The sequence below is a fragment of the Chanodichthys erythropterus genome, chromosome 2, assembly GCF_024489055.1.
Source record: "Chanodichthys erythropterus isolate Z2021 chromosome 2, ASM2448905v1, whole genome shotgun sequence".
Taxonomy (NCBI): domain Eukaryota; kingdom Metazoa; phylum Chordata; class Actinopteri; order Cypriniformes; family Xenocyprididae; genus Chanodichthys; species Chanodichthys erythropterus.
In genome coordinates this window covers 30,894,629-30,916,375 of record NC_090222.1, presented here as the reverse complement: position 1 = coordinate 30,916,375, position 21,747 = coordinate 30,894,629, and the positions used below count along the sequence as shown (strand labels likewise).

Sequence of the window (21,747 nt, the reverse complement as noted above, 5' to 3'; positions counted from 1 at the left end):
TCAAATTTAGAAAGCAAAGAAAATATCTCAAATCAATTAAGCAAGTACATAACCAGCCAGTGTTCAAACCCATCTCCTTACCTTGTAAAATGACAGGTATCTGATGAAATAAAGCCACTCCCCTGTATCTCTCGCTCCAAATTAAATCAGTTTACAGTGAAAATTTTTAGAGACAAAATCGCTCATCTTATGCTGTTAATTATTTAATATTTATATTAAATAAATTAAAATTAGGCCTATGTATAATTCATATGACATATTCATATAATTATTATATTGACAATAATAAAATTTGCTTTTAATTTAAAATAAATATAGGCTAATACATGCATTAATAAGCTTTAAAACAGGTTAAGCTTACATGTATTCTTTTGAGCTCTTTGTGAAGCTTTAGACTATAAATTATTTGGCCTATTTGTTTGATTCACATGCATTGATATAGTCAAATATTTTCATGCAGTTGCCTTCTCAAACTTTCACTGCAGCAGCAATGTTTATTCCTACTTTGTAAATGCGTTTAATTTCATGATATATATAACGGGATGGTTCATTGCAATTTCACTTTTTTTTTTTAAACTTTAGTTAGTGTGTTGCTGCTTGAGCATAAACCTACGGTGGCCCAGTAGTGCACAACACAACGAAATTAAAAAAGCAAACATAAGTTCACAACACAACGAAATCGAGCCACAACACAACGGAATAAAGCCACAACCATAGATTGTAAGGCCACAACACATCGGAAATGCTCCCAACCACTAGGGGGCTCTCATAGCTAGGTAAAGTTAGTTTTCCTTGCCAATGTTCTATAGAGTCGGCAGTGATATCAATACCACGATTAGTTTCAACAGTATGTAACCACTGTATATCGACATGAAATATTAAAGTCCCAGTTTGCAAAGTTACAAAGAAGTAATTTTTCAGATTTTGGCTGCGTCCGAAAACCTAGGTAGCTGTCTTGCTGCCTCGCTGTCTTATAAGAGAATGACTTGTACGGCAGTGTTTGTGCATGAAGGTACCTCACAAAATTGATTTCGGACAGACTTCTGAGGCAGCGTAACAGTTTAATGATCTACAGCAATAAAGCGCGAGCTTTGGTGAGAACTAAACAAATATTTAATTATTACAGTAGTAGTAATTTCTCGATAAAAATGATATCAAAATTGAATGTTGGTCAAAATCGTACATTTATACACAAACTGAACAGCAAATGCAACTTTTGGATGCCATCTTTATTTTTCTAGCTCAACTGTCACAGAATGGAAAGCACAGGATTGTGGGATATCAAAGGCAGCTAAGGATACATCTATGCTTCCTTATCTCATGAGACAGGAAGTGAAGCTAACATTGGATTCGGACGTGCCTTGATGCCTTACTACCTTGAAATGTGTCCTCAGAAGGCAGCATTTCCCAGTTTTCGGACGCAGCCTTTGATTAAAGTCCAAGTGAACCGGAAGTTGCAAACGACTTTTCTCCAGTGCTGTGACGTATATCCAAGTGAAACGGAATATTGAATAGAAGGGATTGTGCAAGGTGCGCCTTTTGTTTAACGTTAGTTTATTTATTTATTTTTGGTTTATCACACCATATTGTGTCTATGTATTTGAAACATTTGAATGGACTGACAAAAGGAAGCTGTAAAGTATTTTTGTTGAAGTACAATATAATTTTGACCATAATAATGTACCAAATCTAACTCGTATAAATATTACAGTAGTATAGAAAAATACTAGTCTGGCTATCACCAGACCAAGCTCAATTTAAAATTAAACATTGGTCTGGGGAGTTTGCTATGTATTTCCTACTGCACAAGAGTGATCAACGAGCATTGGTCACGCAATTGGATAGTCCTTCAACCAATCAGATTAACGATCCGGGTGACGTACTTTGCAGAGCGATGCGAAAACTCCAGACAGGTTTACCGTGTGTCTCAATCAGCTCCCTAATTCAGTAGTCAGGGCACTGATCAGGGAATCGGCCACATTCACTTTCATGATATACTGATTCACGACCTAGGGAACTAGGGAGCTGATTGAGATGCAGGTTTAGTTTGTACTGGTTTGTAGCATTGATCCGCGGTTTGCAGAAGCAGCAATGGCATCGAGCGATTTTTGCAGGTTGTGCAAAAAAACATGAAAGTGATCGGTATTTACACCCACTCGAGCAATTTGTTTGCTAACTAAAGAAGTCATTCAGCATCGTCGAGAGTTTAAAAGGCGACTCTGATACTGTTCTGGTTCAGTGTAAATGAACGCGGAATATAGCCGCCCTAAACTACTAAACGCCCTAAATCAACGCTCTGCTACATTTCTCTCAGATAAGGTAAAAGCTTAACACAATCGGCGTCACTGTGATTGTGCATTGTTATTTTGAAGAGACGGGTAGATCAGATAGAGTTTGAAAGCTGCTTGCTGACGCTTCTCTATCGACATTGTGTTATACCCGCCAATAGCGAGCAAGGTGGATAAGCCAGTCTGTGATTGGTTCCCGCAAAAGTGTAACAGCGCAGCAGAAATGAATGCACGGGTTTCCAGACTGAGTTGCCGAGCGAAATCAAATTGCCGGCAGATCAGGCTGGGTTTACCCAGACTAGAAAAATACTATATATAGGTAAAATCGAACTCCGAGCCTCCTGTACCCATTCTGTGATTCAAACAACTTACCTGTGCAAAGGATGGGGGCCCGAAGTGTCCATCAGTTGTACCCTTTAAAATCCTTCATTCCGAAGGGCCCTTTGAAGTGGCCAGTTTTGAGCACTTCGGTTTGGAACGACCCTTCAATATGGCGGCCATGATTGTTTTCACTCCGAAGTGCCCTTCGGAGGGCGACATATGCCGTTTAGAACGCACCAACAATCTTTCCAACATGACTTGAACGCACCATACAGGTGCTGGTCATATAATTAGAATATCGTGAAAAAGTTCATTTTTTTATTGTAAATTATTTTTTAAAATGAAACTTTCATATATTCTAGATTCCCTACATGTAAAGTAAAACATTTCAAAAGTTTTTTTTTTTTTAATTTTGATGAAAAGTTCTTTAAAGTATGTTTATTTGTGCACTCAATACTTGGTCGGCAGCACATATTACAGCAAATGACTTGCTCCTAGCACAAATTACAGCATCAGTGAAGTGTGGCATGGAAGTGATCAGCCTGTGGCTCTGCTGAGGCACTATTGAGCCTTCAGATCATCTGTATATTGTTGGATCGACTGTTTCTCATCTTTCTCTTGAAAATATCCCATAGATTCAGGGGTCAGGCATGTTGCCTGGCCAATAAAACACAGTAATATCATGGTCAGCAAACCACTTGGAAGTGTTTTTTGCACTGTGGGCAGGTGCTAAAGTCCTGCTGGAAAAGGAAATCAGCATCTCCATAAAGCTTGTCAGCAGATGGAAGCATAAAGTGCTCCAAAATCTCCTGGAAGATGGCTGCATTGACTTTGCACTTGATAAAACACATTGGACCAACACTAGCAGATGTCACGGCCCCCCCAAATCATTACTGAAACTTAACTAGACTTCAAGCAGCTTGGATTCTGTGCCTCTCCAGTCTTCCTTCAGACTCTGGGACCATGATTTCAACATGAAATGCAAAATTGACTTTTATCTGAAAAGAGGACTTTCGACCACTGTTCACTGTCCAGTTCTTTTTCTCCTTAGCCCAGGTAAGATGCTTCTGACGTTGTTTATGTTTCAGAAGTGGCTTGGTAGTCCTTTTCCTGAAGATGTCTGAGTGTGGTGACTCTTGATGCGCTGACTCCGGCTTAATTTGACTCATTGTGAAGCTCTCCCAAGTGTCTGAATCGGCTTTACTTGACAGTATTCTCAAGCTTGTGGTCATCCCTGTTGCTTGTGCACCTTTGCCTACCCAATTTCTTCCTTCTAGTCAACTTTGCATTTAATATGCTTTGATATTTCACTCTGTAAACAGCCACCACATTCAGTAATGACCATCTGTGACTTGCTCTCTTTGTGGAGGGTGTCAATGATTGTCTCCTGGACCACTGCCAAGTCAGCAGTCTTCCCCATTAGTGTGGTTTCAAAGAACAAGAGATACCCGGAATTTATACTGTAGGGATGGTCATTTAATGAAACTCAAATGTAAATATTCTAATATTTTGAGATACTGAATTTTGGACTTTCATTAGCTGTACGCTCTAATCAACAAATAAAAAAAACTTTTGAAATGTTTTACTTTACATGTAGGGAATCTAGTATAAATGAAAGTTTCATTTTTAAAAATAATTTACAATAAAAAAATAAACTTTTTCACAATATTCTAATTATATGACCACACTGAAAAAAATGCTGTTCTTACTTAGAATTTTTGTCTTGTTTCCAGTCCAAATATCTAAAAATTCTTAGATCAAGAAGCATTTTCTTGACAAGTAAAAATTATTTTCTTGTTTTTAGGAAAAATAAGTCAAAAACAAGCAAAATAACAAACCTTAACCTTAACAAAACAAAAACAAACCTTAAAACAAGCAAAATAATCTGCCAATGGGGTAAGCAAAATAATCTTAATCCAAACTGAAAACAAGTTTATATATCTTATTTTTGGTTTGAAATAAGATTATTTTGCTTACCCCATTGGCAGATTTGTTTTGCTTGTTTTAAAGAAAAACTCACTTAATTTTGACTTATTTTTCCTGAAAACAAGAAAATAATTTTTACTTGTCAAGAAAATGCTTCTTGATTTAAGAACTATAAGATATTTTGAATAGAAACAAGACAAAAACTCTAAGAACAGCATTTTTTGCAGTGCAGCACCTGTACACTGTGTGCAGAATTATTAGGCAAGTTGATTTTCTGATCATATTTTTTTTCCAAGCACATTTTACCAATTCCAATCCACATCAATCTTAATAACTACTATTAATATTGTTTTTAATCATTTATAAGTGATATATAATTGTTCATGAAGGCTGGAAATGAAAAATGCCTTATATTCAGGTGTGCAGAATTATTAGGCAGGTTTTCTTTTACAGGCAAAATGAGCCAAAAAAGAGATTTAACTCAGACTGAAAAGTCAAAAATTATTAAATACTCATGAGAAGGACGCAATACTAATGTAATACTAGAAATTGCAAAGTTAAAGCATGACCAAGGAACAGCAAAATGCTCATTGGGTCACCGGGGTCATACAAAAACAGGTGGAAAAGAAAATACATGTTAACTGCAAAAGAATTAAGAATTGAGGTGAAGAATTAAGTGTGAAACCATCAGGAACCCTTTAGTCTCCAGCGCCACCATCTTCCAGAACTGCAACCTACCAGGAGTCTCCAGAAGTGCAAGGTGTCAGGGTCTCAGAGACTTAGGTTAGCTAAAGAATCCTAAAAAATGACCCGCATTTATTAAGAATCACAAGCTGAAGTGTTATAAAATACATGAAGACTGGGTTTTTATAGGCCTTATAGACAGACAGCTTGAGAGTGACTCCTGAAGGACCAGCACCACATCCTCTTGTACCACTGTTTGAAGAATTTATCTTCCAGAATCTGGCAATAAGTTTTGGAAGATCATTTTTAGTCCATATCTGCAAGACGGACATTTCAGGATAAGAGATGGACTAAAAGTGAACTCCCACACCTTACTGCCAGATTCTGGAAGATAAATTCTTCAAACAGTGGTACAAGAGGATGTGGTGCTGGTCCTTCAGGAGTCACTCTCAAGCTGTCTGTCTATAAGGCCTATAAAAACCTAGTTTTCATGTATTTTATAACACTTCAGCTTGTGATTCTTATTAAGAGTGGGTAATTTTTTAGGATTCTTTAGCTAACCTAAGTCTCTGAGACCCTGACACCTTGCACTTCTGGAAACTCCAGGTAGGTTGCAGTTCTGGAAGATGGTGGCGCTGGAGACTAAAGGGTTCCTGATGGTTTCACACTTAATTCTTCACCTTAATTCTTAATTATTTTGCAGTTAACATGTCTTTTCTTTTCCACCTGTTTTTGTATGACCCCGCTGACCCAATGAGCATTTTGCTGTTCCTTGGTCATGCTTTAACTTTGTAATTTCTAGTATTGCATTAGTATTGCATCCTTCTCATGAGTATTTCATAATTTTTGACTTTTCAGTCTGAGTTAAATCTCTTTTTTGGCTCATTTTGCCTGTAAAAGAAAACCTGCCTAATAATTCTGCACACCTGAATATAAGGCATTTTTCATTTCCAGCCTTCATGAACAATTATATATCACTTATAAATGATTAAAAACAATATTAATAGTAGTTATTAAGATTGATGTGGATTGGAATTGGTAAAATGTGCTTGGAAAAAAAATATGATCAGAAAATCAACTTGCCTAATAATTCTGCACACAGTGTATGTGCTAACACGAGCTCCTGAAACTCCGTCCCATTTTGAGAGCAGCAGCTCATTTGCATTTAAAGGAAAACACAAAAACTGAGCATTTTTGCTCACCTTCAAAAAGTGACAAATTTAACATGCTATAAAAAATGATCTGTATGGTATTTTGAGCTAAAACTTCAAATACACATTCTGGGGACATGAGGGAGACTTATTTTATATGTTGTAAAATTGCCATTATACCACCCCTTTAATCTTCTGGAGAGACGTGAATTGTGCGGTTCTCTCGCGAGAAGTGAATCAGACGGACGTTCTCCATGTTCCATGTGATTGGCTGTTTGCTGCACGTGTCACACTTTCAAGTGCACATGCTTCAAAGTTAATCACAAAACTTGGTAAAGACTAGGGCTGCGTCTGAAAACCTAGGTAGCTGACTTGCTGCCTCGCTGCCTTATCAAGCAATGACTTGTAAGGCAGCGTTTGTGCATGAAGGCACCTCATGAAACGGATTTCGGACAGACTTCTGAGGCAGCATAAGAGTTTAATGATCTACAGCAATATAGCGCGAGCTTTGGTGAGAACTAAACAAATATTTAATTACTACAGTAGTAATTTCTCGCTAGAAATGACATCAAAAGTGGAAAATGGTGGTCAAAAATGTACATTTATTCACAAACTGGCCAGCAAATGCAACTTTCGGATGTTTTCTTTATATTTCTAGCTCAACTGTCACAGAATGGAAAGCACAGGATTGTGGGATATTAAAGGCAGCTAAGGATACATCTATGCTGCCTTGAAAAATCGATCAGATGAAGGTATCTCAGGAGATAGGAAGTGAAGCTAACATTGGATTCGGATGTGCCTTGATGCCTTCCTACCTTGAAATGTGTCCTCAGAAGGCAGTATTTTCCAGTTTTCGGACACAGCCTAGGGCTGAATCCCAAATGGCACACTTCTATGCACTTTCCGTCTTGTGGACTTACAGTGGCTACCATGTGCACGTGTCTGTTAAGTCCACGAGACCATAGGGTGTCCCATTCAACATTTTAAGTTTCAGAAGGGTGCACGCGAGCACCCCCTTTGTGGCCGCCACTTCAGCTGAGCTACACAGAGGACTTTACCTGACAGTCAAAGCGCCATTAGTCATTTAATATTTATTTATATAATTTAATAAATGTATTTGCAGTATTGTAATGGTAGGTTTAGGGTTGGGGAAGGTGTAGATGTTAATAAAACACAATTTGATAAGTAGCAAATTTAATTTACTGTTATTTATCCTGAGATTTTTACTTTTGGCCATAGCTGTATCCCTTCTAGCCATAACCGCAAAACTCTGGATTCAATCTGAGTTGACAGAGAATGTTTATACCGAGCGTTGTGAGCCCGTTGAGCCTGATCTAAACCAGTTTGGATTTATCTGGATTTGTCAACTCCAAACCTTCTCTGTTCAACTAGCTTCATGCAACAGGCCACTGAGAACATACCCTGTCAGCCGGATATCTACTTTTAGATTCATTAATTTAATATTATACATATATATAACCCATATAAACATCTTTGTTTCTTTCATGCTAGAGCTCTACAAATGAAGATTTCTTACCTTTTAGCACAATATCTCGTCCATGTAGGCCTCCATTGTCACTGTATAGCTTGCATGCGTTCTGGTCTGTTCTGTTTTTTCAATTTTTCTACCTTGTGATTCGAAGAATTTAACTTCCAGAATCTGGCAGTAAGTTTTAGAAGATAATTTTTACTCCATCTCTGCAAGACGGACTTCAGGGTAGCAGATGAACTCCCACACATTACTGCCAGATTCTGGAAGATAAATTCTTCAAACAGTGGTACAAGAGGATGTGGTCCTGGTCCTTCAAGAGTCATTCTCAATCTGTCTGTCTGTAAAAGCCAATAAAAAACAGTATTCATGTACACTTCACTTGTGATTCATATTAATTCATTAGGATTGTTATAATTAAAGGATTAGTCCACATTTAAGTAAACTTTTCCTGATAATTTACTCACCCCCATGTCATCCAAGATGTTCATGTCTTTCTTTCTTCAGTCGAAAAGAAATTAAAGTTTTTGATGAAAACAATCCAGGATTTTTCTCCTTATAATAGACTTCAATGGGCACCAAACAGTTGAAAGTCAAAATTAGTTTCACTGCAGCTTCAAATTGTTCAACACAATCCCAGATGAGAAATAAGGTTCTTATCTAGTGAAACCATCGCTCATTTTCTGAAGTTTTAACCAGAAATGCTCATCTTGAACTAGCTCTCTTCTTCTTCTCCTCTATTAGAATTCCAGCAGTGTAGACACTGCTAAGTGTATTACTGCCCTCCACAGGCCAAAGTTTGAACTAATTGTTATATGCAATATGCTAATGCAAGTATATAGCAATTAGTTCAAACTTTGGCCTGTGGAGGGCAGTATTACACTTAGCAGCGTCTACACTGCTGGAATTCAAATAGAGAAGAAGAAGAAGAAGAAGAAGAGACTAATCCTTTAATTAGGATTCTTATATTTAATTAGGATTCTTAAGTCTCTGAGATCCTGACACCTTGCACTTCTGGAGACTCCAGGTAGGTTGCAGTTCTGGAAAATTGTGTTGCTGGAGACTAAAGGTTTCCTGATGGTTTCACAATTAATTCTTCACCTTAATTTTTAATTCTTTTGCAGCATCTTTTTTTCTCCACCTATTTTTGTCTGACCCTGCCGACCCACTGAGCATTTCACTGTCCAATGGTCATGCCTTAACTTCAATTTATAGTACTGCATCCTTCTCATGGGCATTTCATACTTTTTGACTTTTCAGTCTGAGTTAATTTTTTTTTTGGCTCATTTTATCTGGAAAAGTAAACATATCTAATAATTCTGCACACCTGAATAGAAGGCGTTTTCATTTCCAGCCTTCATGAACAATTATATATCACTTATAATTGAATAAATATAAAATTAATAGTAGTTATTAAGATTGAAGTGGTTTGGAATTGGTGCTTGCATGGAAAAAAAAAATATGATCAGAAAATCAACTTTCCTAATAATTCTGCACATGGTGTATTACATAAAGACAGAGTTTAAATGAGGCCAGTCATTTCTTCCGCCCTGTTTTTTTCTCCATTTCACCCTCCCTGACTTCTCTCATTTCTAGCTCTGCCTTTAAATCGGTCACTGGTCCTGAAATACAAATACTTTTGAATGCTTTTCACATGTTCTTTCACTCTGTTGCTTTGACATGTGATGTCCCTCCCTTTTTCCGTTTATTCTCTCTGTTCCCATCTATTTCTTTACTTGATTTTTCAGCAGTGCGTTGCTATTAATAAAAGCTGCAACTTGTGTACAACTAGTGTAAGCGCACCCTTCTGCATCACGGCCATAAACAGGACACATCTTATACTGTGCTGCCTGGCATTCAAATCAGAATGGATACTATTACTATATACTTTTTTTTTTCCTTTTTTTTTTTTTTTTAAATACAGTATTCCTTATTTCTCCTCTTATGGAGTATTTCTGTGACTAGTTTTGTTTGGTTGTGCACGGTCAAAAAAAGTAAAATATAGTCTCTTTAGGGATACAACTTCTTGTTACTAGGGCACATTTGTACCTTATCTACTCCTAAAGTCTTGATACCTTGCATATTGAAAAGATATTTTGAAAAATGTTTCAACTATTTTTGTTTATTCCATGAAAGTCCAAAACAATATTGGTTCCCCTGACTTTCATTGTATGTAGCAAAAAAAAAAAAAAAAAAAAAAATTAAAATATATTTTCTTTTGCGTTTTGCAGAAGAAAGAAAGTCATGCAATTTTGGAACAACATGAGGGTGAGGGTAAATGGGGGTAAATTATTTTTGATGTACTGTCCCTTTAATAATCATCACACTTTAGGAGCAGATTAGGTACAAAAGTGTACATTTGAGGATACTGCCCCCAATGACAATTGTTTTAGCACTTTTTTAAAATAAATATTCCACTTTAAGATGCAGATTGAATCTCTATAAGAATCTAAAATGTTCTTGCAAAATTGACTTCACAAAATGCTTTGCATGAATCACTGCAATATCAGAAATGCATGACAGGCTTGCAAACTTGCAAATAGGATTTTTTTTTTCAACATTTATATAAGCAGCTTTTCAAAGTTTTTCTAACGAACAATGAATGACTGCAATAAGCAGACATATAGTCTCTTTGTGTTATTGCTTCTGAGCATTTCTTAATAGTTAATAATCCTGAGCTTTTAAACCATGCAGGACTGGTTAAGACTGCTGGAGCAGCTCCATTATGATTGCAACACAACTCAGAACATCTTTTTCTGATTAATGACAAATACAGTGTGCAGTTTCTTTACCTAATAATGGTTTATATTAAAGCCCTTTAGCTACATGTGAAAAATTACACTTATGTTAAGACTGTGTCTTAAGAGTCTGACCAAGTTAGGCAAGGGGTAATCAGTCTTAAAGAATTTTAAAAATATGGGCATTGCCATTTTGATGAATACAGATGACATCTGTATTCATTTAGCAAAAGATTACTTTATATTTTCATTAAATTTGAGCACTTTTCTATACCAGCAAACGTACATAAGCACGCATTAGCGAGTGCCTTAAAAACGATTTTCACAACTAAAGTTTCAACATAACCAATCAGATGCTTAGAATAAGATTATGTCAGTGATTCCAGTTTTAATAAAGTGGTTCTCAGCTACACCCATCTTATACTGACAGTCAGGGGCAGGTATTGACAATGGATTTGCCCAAAGGCTCAAGTATAAGGTTTTGGCAGTTTGTGTGCAGTTAGGAGCTGGTTTAACCAGCTGAGTTAGAGACTTCACAATGACGAGAGATGCCAAGCCCACCTGCTTCATTTGTTTTTGGCAAACACAATGAATAAGTAAACAGTAGTTTCAGTGGTTTAAGGGAATGAACAATAAGAGAGACAGAGGGCATAGTAAACAAGAGAGGGATGTGAATGTAGGTGCGTTTGTGTGTGAAGGGTTGGGATGGTGGGAGGGAGTGAATTCGGGGGGTGTGGCATTTCACTGCATATAACACTCAGTCTGTCCCTTCAGTCCTCACTCCGTCACTCATTTTCTTTCACTTCTTGCTCGCCGTAAACTTCCAGAACACCATGTCACGTAAGAGACTTAATATTTTTTAACTTACTGTTTTACTATCTGCTTAAAGTGAACTAATGTTCTGCACTACTGCTGTTTTTGATGGGTTAAGCATTCTTGCAGCCTTCACTTTCTGATATTAATTTGAAGGCTAGTTCAGTTCAAATATCTGTTATAATGTTTTTCAACCATTAATTATTTGGTAAATATGTCTTTTGTCAATTTTAACACAACAGTTTAAGAGTTTGTGTGTTGGGAAGATTTCTTTCATTCTTTCTTTTTGTCACTTCTGCTTTAATTAAACGGTATGTTCAGGGTGTTGGCTGTAATTAAAACTGTCATTTTTAAATCCCTCCTTTTCTGAAAACTCCCACTCTTCGGACAAGTACAGGTCCATCCCTTCTCTCCTCCTTCTTCCATGCCTTATGTTCGACTCCAGGGGGGTGTAACGTGTTCCGTGTGTTATGCTGTTGCTGGGCGTGACATTTCATGTGTATTTCTGACATCTCTAATAATTTTGGATGTTGTGGACATATAGCCTTTGTTTGATTATTATTATTAATGACACACCTATTTTATTCTAATTTCACAGAGATTGGCAAGGAATGGCTCTGCTGATTGCAGCCTTTCACAAATACTCAGGAAAGGAGGGAGACAAACACACCCTGAGTAAAGGCGAGCTCAAGGACCTGCTCAAGGCAGAGCTAGGAGACATATTTGGGGTGAGAGTCATTGCTGATTTGTTTCATACATCGACCATTTCAAATATAATTTCTCTTTTCATTATGACATTTTTGTTAAAAATTTTGTTTAAAAATTAGGTATTAAAATTGCTTGTTTATAATTAATTTATTTTTAAAATAAAAATAAATAATACAGTTAATTATTTTGTATTCATTCTCATAATGAATATATTTTGATCTAATTAATATATAGGCCATGTGATTCATCACTGTACTGATCGTGTCTCTGATTATGCTTTTGTTTGTTGTGCTCATTAAAGAAATGTGAAGACAAGGCAGCTCTGGACAAGATCTTTAAGGATCTGGATGCAAACGCTGATGGCGTTGTGGACTTCCAGGAGTACGTCACCCTGATCGCCTGCATCACTATGCTTTGCAATGATTCTTTAAAAAAGGGTAAATAACCTTGTCCTTACAGAAATGTTTTATCTGTAAAGTTATGGTACATCTAAAAAAAAAAGTTTTGTATTGAATTAAAACTATTCTTACATGTGGGTGTGAGTTTTCTTATGGTGTTTTTGGCTGCAGTTTAATTGTTAAATCCTGTTAAATCCTATGGATATTTTTTTAAATATTCCCATCATTCTCTATTACTGTTGTTATTATGTTATTAAGTTTTACTTACTTATTTGGATAAGTTTCTGACAAATTAGTAAAGTGATCTGAACTGATTAAACTTAGTACTGAAAACTTCACTTTAGTTATATGAACTGAAATTTGATAGTCATTATAACTTTATGCTTTAATGATGCTTTAATCAGTACTGATTGCATTCTAGGGATACAACAATATCAAAATCTCACGGTACAATAATACCTTGATACAAAGTCCACGGTACGATATTTATTGCGATATAAAAATAAAAAAAAAGACAAATGAAGACATAAAAAGTGCCATAAGTGTTAAAGACCCCTGTGGTGAAAATCAAGTTTTGACAACACAGCTTACAGCTTATTGGTTTAAACCGCTGTGATGTATCTCTTTTTAAAATGTTTGATTTTAAAACTCTAATACCATGATTTTATGTGTATAAATTATGTGTGAATATCCGTAAAGTCTCCGACAGTGCGATCTCTCTGTGGGTTATGTGATTGTTGTCATTTATTAAAAAAATATATAAAAACATGTCTGTAAAGCTCACAACTCTATTGCATAAACAAAGTTCACACAGCTAATATAACCCTCAAAATGGATCTTTACCAAGTGTTCCTGATGCAGCATATCAGATCTTGTAAGTTTAGTATTTATTTGGATGTTTATATTTGATTCTGAATGAGTTTCATAGTAGCCTATGTGTGGCTAACGGGGCTAATGCTAACATTACACACTGTTGGAGAGATTTATAAAGAATGAAGTTGTATTTATGAATTATACAGACTGCAAGAGTTTAATAATGAAAATGACGACATGGCTCTGGCTCCGTGAATACAGTAATAAACGATAAACTTTAACCACATTTAACAGCACATTAGCAACATGCTAACAAAACATTTAGAAAGACAATTTACAAATATCACTAAAAATATCATGATATCATGGATCATGTCAGTTATTATTGCTCCATCTGCCATTTTTCGCTATTGTCCTTGCTTGCTTACCTGCACAACGTCTGTTGATTTGGCTCTGTGCTGCTTCAGACGTTAATACTGGCTTGTGTAATGCCTTGAACATGGGCTGGCATATGCAAATATTGGGGGTGTACATATTAATGATCCCGACTGTTGCGTAACAGTCGGCGTTATGTTGAGATTCGCCTGTTCTTCGGAGGTCTTTTGCACAAATCAAATTTACATAAGAAGGAGGAAACAATGGTGTTTGAGACTCACTGTATGTGATTTCCATGTACTGAACTCTAATTATTTCACTATGCCGAGGTAAATTCAATTTTCAATTCTAGGGCACCTTTAAATATTCCGATATGATCATAATTTCAAAGGTTTAATAGACATAACCGAATCATTGTTATTTAGGAATAAGATTGCCTTCTTTTGATTAATTGTGCATACATAAGAGCTTAAAGGTGCCATCGAATGTTTTTTTACAAGATGTAATATACACTCTAAAAAATGCTGGGTTAAAAACAACCCAAGTTGGGTTGAAAATGGACAAACCGAGCGATTGGGTTGTTTTAACCCAGCGGTTGGGTTAAATGTTTGCCCAACATGCTGGGCAGTTTTATTTAAATCAACTATTGTTTAAAAATTGCTATATGGCTAGCTTAAAATGAACCCAAAATAGTTGGGAAATTAAAAACCAGATGCAATTAGAGGCAACAATAATAGAAAAAAGGTGAATGTTTATTAATACGCTTTAATATTTTATTAAACTCTAAAAAATGCTGGGTTAAAAAAACCCAAGCTGGGTAAAATATGGACAAACCCAGCAGGTTGGGTTAAAGGGCACCTATTATGCCCTCTTTCACATGATGTAATATAAGTCGCTGGTATGGTCAAGTTTCAGCTTAAAATACCCCAAAAATTTGCCCCTATTTGGGGGTGAGCAAAAACATGCCTTTTACTATATTAATATATTGCTGGCTAAAAAAATAAATCCAAAATTGGTTGAAAAAAATGGCTGGGTAAAAACAACCCAATCCCTGGTTTTGTCCATATTTAACCCAGCAGTTTTTAGAGTGTAATATAAATGTAATAGTTTAATAGTTTATTAATATAAATTTATTAATAAGCAATTTAATAAATGTTTATTGTTTAATAATTATTCATTGAACATTAATAAATGCTCATTTCCAACATACTTCGGGTTAATTTTAATTAAGCAATACAGTCATTTTTAAACTATAGTTGAGTTAAATAAAACTACCCAGCAGGTTGGGAAAACATTTAACCCTACCGCTGGGTTAAAACAACCCAATTGCTGGGTTTGTCCATTTTCAACCCAACTTGGGTTGTTTTTAACCCAGCATTTTTTAGAGTGTAAGTCTAAGGTGTCCCCTGAATGTGTCTGTGAAGTTTCAGCTCAAAATACCCCATAGATTTTTTTAAATTAATTTTTTTAATTGCGTATCTTTATGGTTGCCAGATTTTGACACAAAACCAACTAATCTCATTGGTTATAGCCAACAATTTTGTGGGTGGGAGGTAGTTGTAGAGATGTAGATGTCAATAATATAGGCTAGGTAAATAGATAAAATCAATTCCCATGATATTTTTTTTTATTATTATTTTGCTTTCTATTAAACACACTAATTACATAGAGAGCGGAATCGCACGGGATATACCTGGCAACCAATCATCTATCATCAATCGTCAGCCCGCACTCATTTTCCAATTCATTTTCTGAGCCTTTGAGGATGAGCAAGACCAACAAGAACCAGTCAGGTGAGATATACAATTTTATTCAATATCTTAAAGATGTGTATTTCTAAATGTTTCACCCCAAATGGGAAGATATTCGTTTTAACGTTACCACTAACGTTAACGTTAAATAATCAGTGGTGAGTTTGATAGTAGTTTGTAACACAAACATTCTAACGTTAACGTTAGACAGTTAACGTTAGCCAAATACTAATTATCACAAGGTTTGCTGTTAATGTTAGTTAATAATTTCAAGTTTAAAACAAAGTAATCGAAATGTTCTTGTTTCTGAACATTTGTGTGTAACTTACACCGTGTGCGTGTGTCCTGTCGCGATCGAGGCCTTACGCGCCTAAGCCTAAACCTATGTTCGAAATCGACCTATTACACTAATGTTATGCACGACTTGAAGGGACAACCACAGTGTTTTCAGTCATATTATACATTTATTACGTGAGTACAACCGATGTAAGTTACACTTAAAGTGAATACACAGGCAGTGAAAGTCGCGCCGAATTAATGGATGTCTATGCAGTGCTGAATTTGTTTTTCATTTCTTTCAGCGTGTATGTTGTTCGACATTGCAGAGTGCTGATGAGTTAATAAAGAGGTAAGTCATTTTCAGCTATTGAAGAACGCAGTAAAATTCATAAAATGAGAGTGGTTTTAGCTTTGTAACGGATCGAGGAGATCAGGATGTCTATGCAGTGTTGAATTTGTTTTTCATTTCTTTCAGCGTGTATGTTGTTCGACATTGCAGCGTGCTGATGAGTATCGCTCTTCGGTTAATAAAGAGGTAAGTAATTTTCAAGTCTGTTTATCACATTGATGTCTGTCAAGCTGTAGTGCAACTCAATTTTTGTGTTTTGTTCTCTATAGGCAGCAAAAACCTGGGATCTGCATTGGCCCTGTCAAGTCTGGAGAGTGTTTTTACAGTTTAATGAATTAAATTGTAATAAAAGTTTTTAAATGGACTTCTGAGCGTTGTCATAATTTACGTGACATCTAATAATAAGTAATATAACTGTGTGAATTTTTTTTTGCATACAAGCCTTTATATTTAATTATTTTTTAAGCATGTAACAGATTATAGTTAGTTATATGTTGTGTATACAGAGCCGGCCCGTTATATAGGCAGTATAGGCAAATGCTAAGGGCGCAATCTCGGATGCGGGGGCGGATCTACCGGGGTGGCATCTGCCACCCTAAGAAAAAGCTTTGCCACCCCAAAATTTTCACAGAATAAAATAAGCAGTGTTTCAAGTACTGCTTTTCAGGAGCGGCACTTCAATATGATGACTAAAAAAATTGCGTAACGCAAAGTAATGGCAAGAAAGCACGTCTTTCAGTAAACCGTGCATGATGGTTGCACGCAGCGCGCTCAGTGTGATTCATTAACAAATGACTCTCATGAACCGATTCTTTGAGAGTCAAAAACACAGCGCAACCAAGTTCACTTACGATTTTTTTCCATATTTGTATGTGCATCGGAAATTACTGCTTCCTGGCTAACTCAGAAGTCCTGTGAGAAATGTAGTCCCATCCGAATATGTCTGAGATTAATTTTTTGGCGAGCTGATTCAGCGACCGCCCGCTCCACTTTCATCATGGATAAAGGTATTTTTGCCATCCGACGAACCAATAACATGAAATCAATACGGAGATCCCGATGATCCGATCACAGAAACTAATAGCAGAGTTGGGGTAAGAATCTAAACATATTTTAGTTTTTCTCGATTGCTAACACATTATAAGAGATTCAGTTGGTCCAGTTTCCCAAACCATTCGTTCAGTTCTCAAAACAAAGACACATTTCTCAAAATGTTTAACAATGACAATATTAGGTAGCAAAACTGATGACACACCAGTCAAAATCTGAGAGAGCTGAAAGAATAATTTACAGGGGTTTTAAACAGTACCATGTAGGCTACTTTAGATGAGGGAAATTTCACGTTGTACACCCTCAGTGTTGTGATTGTCAACTTTCTTTGTAACCATTTGTTATATCTGTACTGTATTTTTTTGCAGCGCTGAGAAATGATTGCCTAGGGATATAGCCTAATCTTGTGTCAGAAGACCAATACACTGCTATAGTTCTGTATACTGTAATGAAATTTAGCCAAATGTGCAGAGGATGCTGAATTTACTTTTACTGCAATTGACAGTATACTGTATTGTGGTGCATACCAAGTTCATACTTATTTTTCTCATGCTTTTCATCTACTGCAAGATCAATTTATAATAGTAAAATGAAAAGGAATTTTAGTGTTCACTGGGCAGTGCAGTAGTCTGTGTATTTGTTATGTTTTGTGTGTCATCTGATGCCAAAGTTTGATTTTGTCAGACAAGAATAAGTTTTTGACTAGAACATTTTATTTTGACCTGGACGTTTGAGGTTTGTGCAAGTTGGTGTATAGTTTTGATATTGTATTTTGCTGTGAGAAAATGTTGAATTGTTTCATGAATTGTGCATTAGCAATCAAGAAAAACAATAGAGACTGAAAAGTTTTAAGGACAAATTTATGTTGGCTTGTCATAAACCCAACTTCAAGTCTTGTTTAAAAAATGTAAGAACTTTGGTCAGTTATAGTCCAGAATATATGTTGTGGATGATTGCTAAAGTGTTGCTAGGAGATTCTGGGTGGTTGCTAGGCTCTTGCTATGCAGTTGCTGGGGTGTTGCTAGAGTATGTAGTTGATAGGGTGTTCTGAGTGAACACACACAGACATTCCCACCTCTGTTAATAACAGAAACTCAAAAATTGTTCTGTTGCTCTTGCACTAAAATGTGACTTATACCATTGAAGTAGCCTGTGTAATATTGATAAAACTGCTCATCTCCTTTAGTGATACAAGTTCAGACTCATTTAGAAGTTTTTCATATAGTTTATTTACTTGGTGCCAAGATGGATATTGAAATTTTGTTATTTATTAATACATTTATTAAACAATATATAGATACTTTTTGGTAATGCAATGTATGTGAACACAATTGTGTATGTAAGGCTATAAATCGCCAAAAACTATGCATGAGCGCTTGCTTTGGTATTGCCACCCCTCATAGACCTCATGCCACCCCTTTGCCACCCTATAAATAATATTCTAGATTCGCCCCTTTGGATAAATCGCAATATAAGGGGGCGCCAAAAAAAATCTTGCCTAGGGTGCCAAAGAGGCTAGGGCCGGCACTGGCAAGGGCAGTGACTGTAACATCGTGCGTATTTTACAGTAGGTAATATATTAAACACCTATTTATACCGACTTCATCAGGCTCCGAAAATTCTTCAAAAAGAACACAAAGAATGTCCTTCTCAGCTGCCATAGTTGCAATTCCTGCGTCATCAGAACAGGGTGTTCAACGCACCTCCGTTTCCGTTTAAAAAAAAGTTTTGCAACGTTTTGTCAGGGCTGAACGCAACCCTGGTTTAAAAAAATTGGCGCTTCAGCTGATGCATAAAGGAAAATGCATTTAATCATGTTTTCATTGCTGGAGTCTCAGAGACCCTGAACAGAACATAAGGGTTAAACAAGCTCACCCAAATATTTTTTTAACTACACAAGTCAGTTATGATCACATCATTGTATGTTTTATATTATTGATCAATATGTGAATCCGTTGACCAGGCTAAACGTGACACATGACAATTAATTTAGATGAGATTACATCAGATTAGATAGAACTGATTGAAGACAAGAGTGATTCAGTATACACAGACTTCCGAAGCTTTGGTCACATGCTTTTTTAAACCGTAGATCTGCTCCGCAGTGATTTAGATATGGTGAAGAAAACAAGTCTGACCGCCAGATATCGCTAATGGGCACTGTGTTAAATGCTTCGAGTAATGAACCGTTTTTCGGCACAATTTGATGAAATCCTCAAATGCTTCGGAAAGCCTCGGTTTCCCATAACTACTGTACTCATCAATGGTGACAAATTTTCAGATAATTAACTAAAGTCACAAAAAAGTTGTTTATTGACACCATTGTTGAGGTTCATGATTCATAATGTCTGTGTGAGTCTAAAGTACACTCAAAACTCTGTATAATGAATTTTAAACTTAGAACATTTGACTTTCATAAAAAATAGAGACATAAACAATGCAAAACTAACAGTTAATGCACTCAGTCAATCAGGATACTCCATGATGATTGAATCTAAATAACCAAATTCATCTGATCAGAAATTTTCTTCCAATTTTTGCTGTAATAAGCACATTTTGAAACACAGTTACAGCAGCCAGAGAAAATCTAATGTTATAATATCAAGAATCAAGAGTCCATCTACAACAAATGCTCCTCCATAACGGTGACTTTAAACTTTATTACGTTCAATAAAACATCAACATCTAGACCTCTGTTAATTCTCATTAAGATATTTTGTATGAAAGAAATAAAGTCATACTGGTTTGAAATAAGTGCGGATGCTGAGATCTAGAGCAGTGGTTCTCAAACCTGTGCTGGAGGAGCAGCAGCCCTCCAGGATTCAAACTGTCGGTTTTGTTTCATTAAGAGATTTCACTGATGGTCAGTTTTATTCAGTTATGGGGTTTCAGTGATGGTTTTGCTGTTGTGTTATGAGATTTCAATGATGGTTGGTTTTGTTCCTCTATGAAATTTCAATAGGGTAACGGCTGTTTTTTTCAATGAAATCTCGATGGTTTTCTTTCTTTGTTCTTTTACGATATTTCAAAGACCTTTGGTTTTGTTTCGTTATGAGATCTCAATGATGGTCGGTTTTGTTCCTTTAAAGGCCAATTCACACCGCCCCGACGACGGCCAACAAACTCGTCTGTTGGAGTTTGTTGGTTTGGTGTGATACCCCTGTTGGCGTTTGTTGGCCGTTGTTGGCGTTGGTCGGAGTTGGTTTTCACCCGACTGAACATGTTTAATCGGCGTTTGTCGGGTCATGGAATGTCTGCGCGGTGTGAACAGTTTTCCAACAAACGGCAACAAACTCTGAAGTAATCTGACCTGATCACGAACCGTTGCCATGACGATGAGGCAAGTCCCCTGCATAGACAGCTGTTTGATCACGCCCGCGCCTCACGCACACTCAACAGAGTACTGGAAACGTGACATCGCAGCTTGTTCGTTATAAAAAATAAAGTACAGTTAAAAATAAAAATATACAAAATGTACAATAGTCCATAGTGCAATCCGTGCCATTCAGCAAGAGCAGCTGCTCCACTTCACCGAAAGAGAGAGGTAACGACGTTAACCACCATGAGAGCGGCCAGGTTTACCTTCAGTTTCGTTTTTTAATAATTCGTTTTGGCTTGTTTAGCTACATGGTTTTATATGCTTATGGGTCTCGTTAATAAAGAGGGTCACGGTAAAAAAAAGTTTAAAAACCGGTGTATACCAACCGCACCGCAATAGGTTACGATCAGATCGATGGCTACAGCGCTTCGGATTTCAGGTTAGTATTTTTGTTTTGCCTCAATACTTTAATACAATGAAAATATATATGATACTATATTATTAATGTAATAAACTTGCCTGACAATATTGTTAACATGGTTACACGTATGTAGTTGTGGAATTTTCCCAGTCAGACGTCACTCGTTTGTTGGTGTTTGTCGGGGCGGTGTGAACATGACAGTTTTTTCTCATAGAATTCTAAATCCAACGCCAACTTGTTTGTTGGCGTTTGTCGGTGCGGTGTGAATTGGCCTTAAGAGATCTCAATAGCAGTCAGTTTTGTTTCATTACAAGATTTAAATGACAGTTGGTTATGTTCATTGCTACATTTAAATGATGGTTGGTTTTGTTTCATTACAAGATGTTAATGACAGTTTTTTTCCGTTACGAGATTTCAATGATGATCAGTTTTGCTCCATTATGAGATTTCAATGACAGTCGGTTTTGTTTCTTTGTGCTTTTACAAGATTTCAAAGACTTTTTTTTTTCTCGTTGCGAGATCTCAATGACAGTCAGTTTTGCTAATTTATGAGATTTCAATGTTATGTTCCTTTACGAGATTTCATTGACAGCCTGTTTGTTCCATTTCGACATTTCAAAGATGTTCAGTTTTGTTCCATTATGCGATTTAAATGACGGTTGGTTTTGTTTCTTACGAGATCGCAATGATAGTCAGTTTTGTTCCTTTGTTTCTTTACAAGATCTCAATAACAGTCGGTTTTGTTCCGTTATGAGATTTCAATGATGGTTGAATTTGAAACAGTTCAAACTGTCGGTTTTGTTTGTAAATAATACTTTAAGGTATTAAAATAGAAAACCGTTATTTTAAATTGTAATAATATTTCACAGTATTA

General features: G+C 36.3%; 1 protein-coding gene across 5 annotated transcripts in view; it reads left to right on the top strand.

The window, feature by feature from the left end:
• The window catches only part of LOC137035790 (ictacalcin-like), a 47,734-nt gene extending 31,287 nt beyond the window's left edge, over positions 1 to 16,447 (top strand). For 3 of the 5 annotated variants that reach the window (XM_067409470.1, XM_067409437.1, XM_067409479.1), the window contains 5 exons: positions 12,009 to 12,138; positions 12,420 to 12,555; positions 15,374 to 16,083; positions 16,210 to 16,269; positions 16,353 to 16,447. In XM_067409470.1, coding sequence (XP_067265571.1) covers positions 12,022 to 12,138; positions 12,420 to 12,555; positions 15,374 to 15,459 — 339 coding nt within the window. In that variant the 5' untranslated portion in view covers positions 12,009 to 12,021 and the 3' untranslated portion in view covers positions 15,460 to 16,083; positions 16,210 to 16,269; positions 16,353 to 16,447. Of the gene's footprint in view, positions 1 to 11,353; positions 11,438 to 12,008; positions 12,139 to 12,419; positions 12,556 to 15,373; positions 16,084 to 16,209; positions 16,270 to 16,352 lie in introns of those variants that run through there. The other 2 variants (XM_067409447.1, XM_067409459.1) reach the window with 2 other exon arrangements.
• The last annotated feature ends 5,300 nt before the right edge of the window (positions 16,448 to 21,747 follow it).